Below are 10,840 nucleotides of genomic sequence, written 5' to 3'. Positions count from 1 at the left end.
CTGAATGTAACTGAACCAAACTCTTTATGTCTTGTCACCTAAGCAACCATGTGACCCTGGATCTGTCCAGCAGGGTCTGGCTAAGGGGACTGTTTCAGGGAAGAAGTGATACAGTTCATCCCACCCATGGGAGTGCAGTGTTGTTCAGAGCATGAGCATTTCCTAAGCAATGGTATTGTTCTCTCTACTCTGTTCAGAACAAAGGAGAGAAGGAAAAGAGATGCTTGGGTTGGACGTGACGACAGGGTATATTGAATTTATGGATGTGACCTTATGCCTAGCACAGTGCATGAGGTATAAGCTATATTCAGTGAAGGCTGCACTGAAATGGACTGACCTAATCCTAGTCCCAATTATGCTCTTGGCTGCTAAGTGATCTTGGCTAAGTTACATCATCTCTCAAAGCCTCCTAAAGTACCTGTCCTGGAGGTTATTTCAAGGATAAAATAACACTGTAGAGGAACTTAAAGGGCTATGAAAACGTAAAGGATGAAAAATTTAAAAGCTGCCTCCATGTGGCTACTTCTCAAATATACCCAGGTATTTCATTTTTATATTTAAGAGGCTGATTTTCTCATGGCATTTTTCTATACAACAAGATAATTTATCCAAGTTGCAAATACTTGCATTTTCCCCATGGGGCATAAAAGCTATCGTAATTTTAAATGAAAAGCAATTCACATCTTCATTTTTTCTTAACTGGTTTTTGCGTCAAAAAGGTTGCTTCCCCTGGCTTAGGAACTCTTCAACGTGCATGCTGAACGCTAAGTGACCACCCTCACTGAAAAAGGGTGAAGGAGAAGGTGAAGGTCAGTCTAAACCCTGGCTCATCAGAGTGGGAAAGGCACACAGTGTAAATAACATAAGAAGGAAACCTGTAATTAAGATTCTATGACAATGAAAGGAATGGAAAAACAGTGAAAATACAGACGAGGAAAAAGGAGAAGGTTAGGAGGGAGATTTCGAGACAGGAGGCTCTTCCCACACAGGGTAAATGAGGAACTGCTGGAGAAGTGGTACCCAGCTCTCTGGAAGAATGAAGAGACTCTGTACTCGAGGGTGGGAACAAGGAAATGAACTAATGTCAGGGCATGCAGGTGTCTACATATAGTCTTGCCCTGGCCAATCTGAGTGTGCGTCTACCTGCCATGTTCATGTTAATAGGGAATCTTCTGAGAATTCCCAAACTTGCTTGCCCCAGTCCATTCCTGCTTCTCTATGTGAGAGGGATGATGCTATCAGAGGAGACAAAGGAAAGCAGCGCCAGGGATCACAGAAGAAGTTGAAGGTGCCAGGAAACAGCCGTATCTCATCTTCCAGTTAATCACTGGGACCTTGGGAGATTTGGAGGCTTTGGGAATGAAGAATTAAGAGATGGAGGAAAATAATAAGATTTGCGTTTCTGGATCCTAGCTTAAGATACCAGAATGAAGGGACCTGGTTAGGAGCAAAAAATTGTCATAAGGAAACACACTAAGTTTACAGGAATTTTCAGAAGAAAATATTTGGGAAGGGGGTCAGAAATAATAATTATGGCCTCATTATGCATAGAAAGGGTCATAAACAGATTAAATAGGAGATTTTAATCCTAAAATATAAATACAGCCTTCCAGGTACCTTTGAGAATAGCAAAGAATGGACTCATGACTAGAATGTAACCACTAGTGGGGAATCCCTTGTATAAAAAAGCCATGAGTCTGAGGCCAATATAAAAAAAGCAAAGATAATGTAGTTGAAACAGATTGGTGAATATCCTTGTGCCTTAGGTACCAACACAGAAGGAGAGACAGTTTTGTACCTAAAATTTATATTATGGGTCACCTGGCCCAATGGAGGAAGAGATAACATGTTGTTGATGAAGTTTACAAAGGCAAAACTCAAGAGCAGGGTGGGGATGGGAAGACTTCAGCTAACCAGACATATGCCAGAAGTTGCACCCTACTAAAAGTTAAAGGGAAAAGTTTCTGACGTGCCTGCTAATATAAGCTTTCAGATGGCAAATAAAGCAATAAGAACTGCAACGTCGAACCAAATTCTGACAGGAGTTCTTGGCAACAAAAATACCAGAAACCTTAGGAGAAAGTCACTGTACTATCTTTTAGTTCAGATTCACCAAGAAAGAAATGATGAAAAGAATGAAGTTTGTGTCTTCAACTTTAAAACAATAGTATTTTAAAAGTTCTGGAAAAAGTTACATATGACTGTTATGGGTTTAACTGTGTCCCTACCCCCTGTCAAATTTCTTATGATGTAGTCCTAACCCCCAGTACCTCAGAAAATGTGACCTTATTTGGAGATAGGGTCACTGCAGATGTAATTAGATGAGGTCACACTGGAGTGGGGTGGACCCCTAATTCAGCATGATTGGTGTCCTTATGAAAGGGGAAATGTGGAGACAGATGCACAGGGAAAATGTCATGTAAAGATGAAGGCAGCGATATGGCTGATGCTTCTACAAGCTAAGGAATGCCAAAAATTGCCAGCAAACCACCAGAAGCTAGGGGAAAGGCGTGGAACAGATTATTCCTCACGGCCCCCCAAGGGAGCCAACCCTGACAACACCTTCGTTTTGGACTTCTAGCCTCCGGAACTGTGAGACAAATGGTTGTTTAAGCCACACAGTTTGTGGCACTTTGTTACAGTAGCCCTAGCAAACTAATACAATGACCTTAAGGCCTGATTAGGAAGATACTTGAAGAAGGGTGAAAGCTCTTAGGAAATTCTGCCATCATAGAAAGTTCTGATGAGGTAGGGAAAAAAGTATCTAAAGAATCAGTATGGCTGCCAGGAGATGTGCACAGCAATCTTGGTTTTCAAAAGGAAAAAAAGTGAATTTTGTAAAATAGAGTCTTTATGTTGATTCTGAACCACTGTCTCTTACTCCTCAAACTAGCACTTCAGAGAACAGGAGTAAAGATAACAGGCACTGGAGGCACAGCCTTTGAGTCTGGAATCATGTCTCCCTAACTGTCTATGCTTCTGTGCTCAGCCTTTCTGCACTGCAAACTTGAAGCATCATGGAATGCTGCCAGAGCTGAGTCACCATTTAGATATGTTCCCCTCCTCTCCCAGTGCTTCCAAACTCATCAGTATGTTAAGATTTCAGCAATTATTATACCTCTTGTCCCACGAGGCTAAACTCATCTGTCACCATGCTAGTAATAAATTTGATCATTCGTTTAGAAAAGGGTAATTAAAAACAAATTTAACCATAATTAGTTGATTTGAAGTATCACTATCTAGAAAAAAGTTTTCTGCTTTTAAGGTTGTATCAGTGCTCAGTTATAAAATCAATCTTACTAACCTCCTCGAGCAAAGCTATTGGATGGGTTTACATCCAAATGTCCTGGCACTACCTGCTTAAGCACAGTGGACATTCTTGAAGTCCTCCTTTCAGTCCCTAAAGTCAGCCAAAAAGAAGAACAAAAACCATGTCGTTCGGGTTAACATTACTCAAATGACAAAAAGTTATCTTCATGTGTAGCATGTCTAATTGCTGCCAAACATTGTACTTTTTAAGTACCCAAAGCTTTAATAGAGATAACAAGGCACTGTTACTATTTCCTCAGAGATACACACATCTGCAAGATTATAGAGAGTTAGGTTTGGCAAGTGCAATCAGAGAATTTAATGATAAATGAAACAAGGCATGCATGGTGTTACTTTACAAGAAAAGCCACTTTCTGCTTATGTTGAGCTATTCAAATAGCTGATTAAGCCAAGGAGACCAACTTCTCAAGTCGCATGCTCCTGTGTCTAACACATTAGGGTTACCTCTACATGAACCCTTTGGGGTTCCATCACATGATAACTGAAACAGAATATTAGTACAAGTCTTAATGGCTTCATCCAAATCTAGTGAAAACAAACTGTACTGCAAATCATAAAAGGCTGCAGAAATGTCAGGAATTTCAAAGTTATACATGATGATTTTAATAAATATACATTTAATAAACATGTTCAACTTACACATTCAACTCTGTAATATTTTAAAGTCTATGTAAAACAGATTCCAGGAAAAAAAAAAATCCCACATGACTTTATGTTTTCCACCACCTCTCCTATTACTCTTTTAAAAAGGAAATAATTAAATCTCTAAAGTTGGTTACTATTTACTACAAGTTAATAGTGGTACCCTGATGTCTAAATAAAATAAAGTTATAGCCCCACAAGGTAAAACATTAAGGGGTCATGTTGAAGGAACAATGCAAATAACTAAAGAGACTAACCCTAGGAATGAATATGACCTTTCACAGTTGTCAAGAAGAAAAATATTATTAGAACTTACCTGGAGACAGAGCAAGTGCTGGCCTGACAGTAAGGGTGTTATTGCCACTGAGTTTCTGATGGACAGAAACTGCACTCAGTAAGGCTTGCAAGTACTTTTCTTGTTCTATGCTACTGGAAGATTCTAAAGAGGAGGTAGGAGCTATAAAAGGAAAAGATATTACATAAAACAAACTGTATCTATGTTAATAAAACAGGCTCTCTCTATATACATACGCTTATTCTTTCTATATATGGTCTTCAAGTTACCGTACCCAAATATAGAAACCAGCCCCACTTAAAGCTCCAAACTATTAAATGGCTAATCCTCCTATGATATTGGTTTCACCACACCTACTTCTTGATTGCCCCATCATCCTCCCAGAAAGAGCCCAGGTCTGGAAAACCAACATACAGTCGGTCCTTCCAAGCACAGGTGCAGTTTGTCATCAACCAATCAACTCAAAATAAAGATTCATAAAAGACAGCATGTCCTTGATGATCTCCCCCAACCACTCTGTCCATGCCACTGTTTGGGAGCAAAGGATGGAGCAGTTTCCCTCAGCATCCCAGAATGGGCAGAGGTGAGAATATCCCAGTACCAGTAATTTTATTCCAATTCTGTCACATAGGCCTAGGGGATATGAACTTGTAGAGGGTTGTTGTGGAAAGAGAGGAGGAAGATGAGAAGACAAGAGCAGCTGCTGCTCAATTCCCTGGTCCTTTTGAAAGAGGATCAAAAAGTATGCACAGATGGAAACAACTGTCAGAGCAAGTCTGGGTTGGAGGGAGTCTGAGCCTGGCTTGTGTGGAGTAAAACAGAATCACTGAAATTGGCCCAGGCACTTTAAAGTGGCATCGGGAGGGATTCACTGGAAGGACAATAGATAGTAACAAATTTTCTTACAAGGTGAATAGGAAATAAATAGTTAGCATTACTATATTTTTGTATTTTATCAACTTTAAGGTGCCATCATATTTTATAAACTCTAAAATGTCATCAATTATAAGATGCACCACAATTTTATGTACTAAGACTAAAAAACTCTGCCATTTAAACCATGACACAATTATTTCTGTCACATGAATTGTAAGTTGCATTCCAATTTCAAAGATATTAAAATGTGAGCAAATGTGTGAGCTCAAAAATGTGAAATATAGTAAATTTATATTGAAAAATAAGAAACCAGTGGAATAAAACAATTTCAATTTTTCTAACTAAAAGTTCAGTGATATGCTCATTAATGCTTAGTGATATGCTCATTAATGCATTAATGCTGAAATGATTCTCTCTCTTTATATAACCTACATATGCTGTGTTCTATTATACCCATTATGTGGCTTGGGAGGATTCCTCTGGGCAGAAAAAGTTAAAAGCCAACTGCCTTCAATTACACAAAAATGCCAGGTGAAATAATAACAATAACAACAACAACAATAATAATATAGCGTGGTGTGTGTCATGCCCTCAGTCAACTGAATGATCAAAGATGTACTGGCCAACTTTTAACTTTCAGGAAGGAACAGATGAGAATAAAGAAGAGATATCAAAAAGCACATGGTTCTACCTACTGAACCACTGAACTTGAGTGAGTTCATTTCCAAAGAGGAAAGAATGCAGCAGCCATCCCTAAACTGGATCTGATATCTTAGCGGTCCTTGTTTAATTTTATTGAGCATCTACTTTAAGCTAGAAGTTATGAAAAAGCTTAGCAAAATATAGCTCCCGACTGACCTCAGACCTCAGACATCGTGCTCAAAAATATCCTCAGAAAAAGGGGCAGTGCACTTAGTGTATCGTTTTTAAGTTGGCCAGCCTCTGGCTTCCTGAAAACCTCTCTGCTTGAGAGCTCCTAAAGCAGCATTTTGGTCATTAGTTTGCGTGTGTGTGTGTGTGTGTGTGTGTGTGTGTGTGTGTGTGTGTGTGTGTGTGTGTGTGTGTGTGTGTGTTGTAGGAATGAGATAGGATATCTTATACCACGTGGGACAGAATCCCTATTTGCTTCTGAAGCGGTTAAATATATTTGAATGCTTCCCAAAAGAAAAGAAAATGATTAGTATATGTAACCTGTTTCCATCTGTGGATACTCTGGTTTGTGAAGTGAAAACAGCCTAGAACCAAAGACTTCATTATGTTAATTTCTATTAAAATCCAAATATAAACAGACATATTAAGCAAGATGGCAAATTCAAGGTGGAGCCCCACATTGTCAAGTCTAGTTCTTAAGCTGTACATGTATATAGCACCGTGGAAAAGGCTATGTGTGAGAGGCTCGATGAAAGGGTACAACTGGCATTCCCAGATTTTACTTCCTTCATTTTTTGGAATACTCTGAAGTGGAAGGATCAGAATACTGCTGTAAGAGAGCCGCTTACCTGCCTGAGGGGAGTTCTGAGATTTAAAAAGGCCAACTACTCCCTTCCCATGGAATCCTCCAGATCGCAGAAGCAGGGTACTGCTTCTTGAGTTCTTCCAACATACAACAGGCAGGCGATTGTGTCGATAGCAGCGGGCTACTCTTGGTAAACTACTGTCCTGTACAGCTTGAGGTACAACTAAGAGGCCAGGATAGCTTTAGGGACATGGAAGGGAGAAAGAGAATAATTTGGATGGGCGAGGAGGGGTGGGGAGAGGAGAAGAAAAAAGAAATGGAGAGAAAGAGAATATAAGAACATGAATATCATAATATCATAGTAATTTTCTAAGACTCAAACATATTGGTGGAGTGGTAAGACATATATTTCAAACATGAAACTAAGTTTTAACTCAGTTCTTTAGCGTTTGAGAAGAAAAGGCCTAGATGGTGAAGACAGCTAACTCATCCACTAATCTGTATTATTATTATTATTTTTAATAAGCCTCCTTCAGTGATACTGCAGCCTTTTGCTAAGGAACAAGCTTAGAAAATGAAAACGTTACAAAGAATTATTAAAAAGGCTTCTGTTAAACGTGATTTCCCTTGCCTTATACATGACTTGAAATAAAGATTGCAAGATTAATGTATTTTTAAAAATTAATTAATTTATTTATGGCTATGTTGGGTCTTCGTTGCTGTGTGCAGGCTTCTCATTGCAGTGGCTTCTCTTGTTGCAGAGCATGGACTCTAGACACACAGGCTTCAGTAGTGGTGGCTCACGGGCTTAGATGATATGCGGCATGTGGGATCTTCCTGGACCAGGGATCGAACCCATGTCTCCTGCACTGGCAGGCGGATTCTTAACCACTGCGCCACCAGGGAAGTCCCAAGGTTAATGTATTAGTGTCAACTTTATGAGAATGACAAATCAAACTGTCAACTCATTGGATTGCTGAAATGACAACAGAGAATAGAGTACACTAATATTTAGACTGCCAGAGATGGTGAAAGGATTAAAAATCAAAACCAAATGATCTTTGGTATGAAAACAATTCGTTCAAATGTCAAGTGCATTTAAATATTTTATTAACACTACATGTTGATAATTAAAAAAAAAAGATTAGCTCGTAAAGTTACAGGATATGATGCTGGGAAAATGAAAAACAGGCAAGAGACCTTGTTTTTAAAGATTACTAAGTACTAAAGACAGGCAGCTTTCAGAGCATTTCTTTCCTTTAGTTTATTTAGAAATATTAGACCAAAGAGATTTCATATTAATAACCTCCTAACCTCTAATCCATGTCTTTTTTTGTGACTTTTTTTATTGTGGTAAAATAAACCTAACATGAAATTTAACATGTTAGCCATTTTCCGTGCACAAATCAGTGACATTAATACTTAACCAGAGATACCTTGGAAGTATTCTGAAAACCTAGTACTTCCATGCTTCAGGAAGTTACAGGCTGTATTCTTCTAATACCACAAACTGATAAAGAGACCTAGCTATAGACATAATCATTCAAGAAGACTTGAAAAGCAGTTCCATTATTTAGGGCCCTCTATTTCTTTTTAGAAATCCATATCACTAGCACCTAGGTCAAGAAATGGACCATAACCAGCATCCCCTGTGTCACCTCCCAATCACTATTTCTCCCTCTTCCTCCTCAAAGATTATCACTATCCTTGACTGCTAACAACATGGATGAGTTTTGCCTGTTTTTTTGAATAAAAAAGGAACGAATAGAATTTATTTTTTTGTGTCTGGCTTCTTTTGATCAACAGTATGTTTATGAGACCCACCCAAGCCTTTGCATATAACTGTAGTCTGTTCATTTTCATTGCTATATAGTAGCCCACTATGTGACTATACTATTTATCTATTCTTCTGTTGTTGATTTTGAGTAGTTTCTAGTTTTTGACTATGTAAGAAACACGTTGCCATGAACATTCTTGCAGTTGTCTTTTGGGAGAACATATGCATTCCTAGATGGAGTAGAATTTCCAAAAGATACATGACAGATTGTGCACTGTTCAATACATGTCTAGAAGTTTAGTAGATGCTGCCAGACAGCTTTCTAAAGCTGTTCAACCAATTTACAGTCACACCAGCAATAAAGAGTTCTACTTGCTCAACATTTTTACTAGCATTTTGTATTGTTGGTCTTTTAAATTTTAGCCATTTTTGCAGGTATAAAGCAGTCTCACTGGGACTTTAATTTGTATTTATCTGAAGACTAATAGGTTGAGCATTGTTGGAGGATGGAGGGAACCAAAAGTACCCACCAAACTGAGAAGGCATCTTGAGACTAAAAAATCAGACAGGCAGCTCCATATAATTAATGGATCAGTTTATTACAGGGTAACTAACTCATAGGGTGGGATCTAGATCGGGTGAATAATGATGAGGAAACATTCTCAACTGCACTCCAAGCCACTGAGGGGCCACTGGGACAATTTTATAGTTAACCTAGGGTATGGGGGTAGGTGCTTGGAAACAGGATGTGCATTCTCAAGTTAAGAGATATGAATAGGTAACTACTCTCATGGGTACTGGGAATACTTAAGGGAAGGTTTTCATCATTGTTTGGGGACTAACAGAGCATAGAGGCTACCTGGTCCTAATGATCATTAAACAATATCTATTAACTACAAAGCTCTTGATGACAGAGAAGTGATTCACTGCATAGTACAGTGCTTGGTAGGGTCAGCGAAAGACAGGAGAAACCGTAAGGGCCCAAGATGGCATCAGTTATGCTAACAGCCATACAAGCATCTTTTCAGATATTTATTGCCCACCAGGATATCCTCACAAAAGAGGATATCCTCTGCCATTAGTTATTGCCTTTTTACTCTCTTAATGATGTCTTCTGATATATAAGACTTCTTAATTTATCAATTTTTTACTTTCTGGATAGTGTTTTTCCTGTCTTAAATCTTTCCCTACTTCAAGGTCATGAAGATATTCTCCTGTCTTCTGGAAGCTTTTAATTATTTTAACCTTTTACGGGTAGATCTACAGATCAATGGGAATTGATTTTTGTCTATGCAGTGTAAGGTAGAGGTCAAAATTAATTTTTTTCTTGTATGGATATCCAGCACCATATATTGAAAAAAACATCTTTCATCCACTGCTCTTAAGTGCTATCTTTATCTTAAACCCAGTGTTCTTATATGTTGAGATATTTCTATATTCCCTCTTTTGCTCTAGTGGTCTGTTTGTCTATTCCTGTGTACATCCCATACTGCCTTAATTACTGTAGCTTTATAAGAAGTCTTGATATCCTGCAGTGTTATTCTATAAGACTATCCTGACTACCTCTAGCCTTTTGCATTTTAGTGTAACTCTTAGAATCATCTTTTCAATTTCTGTAAACATTTTTCTGGGATTTTGATTGGGACTGCATTGAATCTATAGATCAATGTCTGGAGAAATCGCAGTTTTAGAATATTGAATATTCTAGTCCAAGAACATTAAATATCTATTTATTTGTATCTTTAATGATCCTTAATATTGTTTTGACTGTTCCATGTAGAGGTCTTACGCATCTTGTATTAGATTTATTCCTAAGTATTTAATGTTTTTTAGTGCGACTTTAAGTAGTATCAGTAGTACTAAAATAACATCATTTAAAATTTCATATTTTAATTATTTGTTTTTGGTACATATATGACTAATTTTTGTATAATGACCTTGTACCAGTGACCTTATTAAATTCACTTATTAATATAACAAGTTTATCTGTTGATTCCTTCAGATTTTCTATGTGTATAATCAGATCATCTGTGAATAATACAGTTTTATTTCTTTCTTTTCAATCTTTCTGACTTTTATTATCTATTTTTCTAGTCTTTTTGTACTTCCTAAGACCTCTAGTACAACACTGACTGGAAGTGGTGATAGTGGGCATTCTTTTCCTGATCTCAGAGTACAAGTTTTCAATAGTTTACCATTAAGTAATTTTTGCTATAGGATTTTTTTAGACACTTAGGAGATTAAGGAGCTTCCCCTGTATTTCCAATTTGCTTAGGGTTCTTCTGTAAAAAATCATAAATATATATTACACTTTATAAAATGCTTTTCTGTATATAATGAACTTAAAACACTTCGTAATTCTTTTAATGTGGTGAACTATGCCGATTAATTTTCAATTGTCAAGCCAGTTCTGTATTCTTGTAATAAACTATACTTGTTTATAATAAATTCTGCATGAAATGAA

At 37.7% G+C, this 10,840-nt stretch overlaps 1 protein-coding gene and 1 long non-coding RNA gene across 4 annotated transcripts in view; one reads left to right on the top strand and one right to left on the bottom strand.

The window, feature by feature from the left end:
- The window catches only part of LOC137230473 (uncharacterized), a 70,195-nt gene extending 61,887 nt beyond the window's left edge, over window positions 1-8,308 (top strand). Inside the window, exon 5 of the long non-coding RNA XR_010946150.1 lies at window positions 7,361-8,308. This is a non-coding gene — a long non-coding RNA (uncharacterized lncRNA). The remainder of the gene's footprint in view (window positions 1-7,360) is intronic.
- The window catches only part of SBF2 (SET binding factor 2), a 459,339-nt gene that overhangs the window by 43,334 nt on the left and 405,165 nt on the right, over window positions 1-10,840 (bottom strand). For 2 of the 3 annotated variants that reach the window (XM_067749929.1, XM_067749930.1), the window contains exons 27-29: window positions 6,643-6,839; window positions 4,289-4,429; window positions 3,305-3,400 (exon numbers count right to left, since the gene is read on the bottom strand). In XM_067749929.1, the coding sequence (XP_067606030.1) occupies window positions 3,305-3,400; window positions 4,289-4,429; window positions 6,643-6,839 (434 nt within the window). The remainder of the gene's footprint in view (window positions 1-3,304; window positions 3,401-4,288; window positions 4,430-6,642; window positions 6,840-10,840) is intronic. The other variant, XM_067749931.1, reaches the window with a different exon arrangement.

This window comes from Pseudorca crassidens, chromosome 9, assembly GCF_039906515.1.
Source record: "Pseudorca crassidens isolate mPseCra1 chromosome 9, mPseCra1.hap1, whole genome shotgun sequence".
Classification (NCBI taxonomy): Eukaryota; Metazoa; Chordata; class Mammalia; order Artiodactyla; family Delphinidae; genus Pseudorca; species Pseudorca crassidens.
This window is presented reverse-complemented; position numbering and strand designations above follow the sequence as displayed.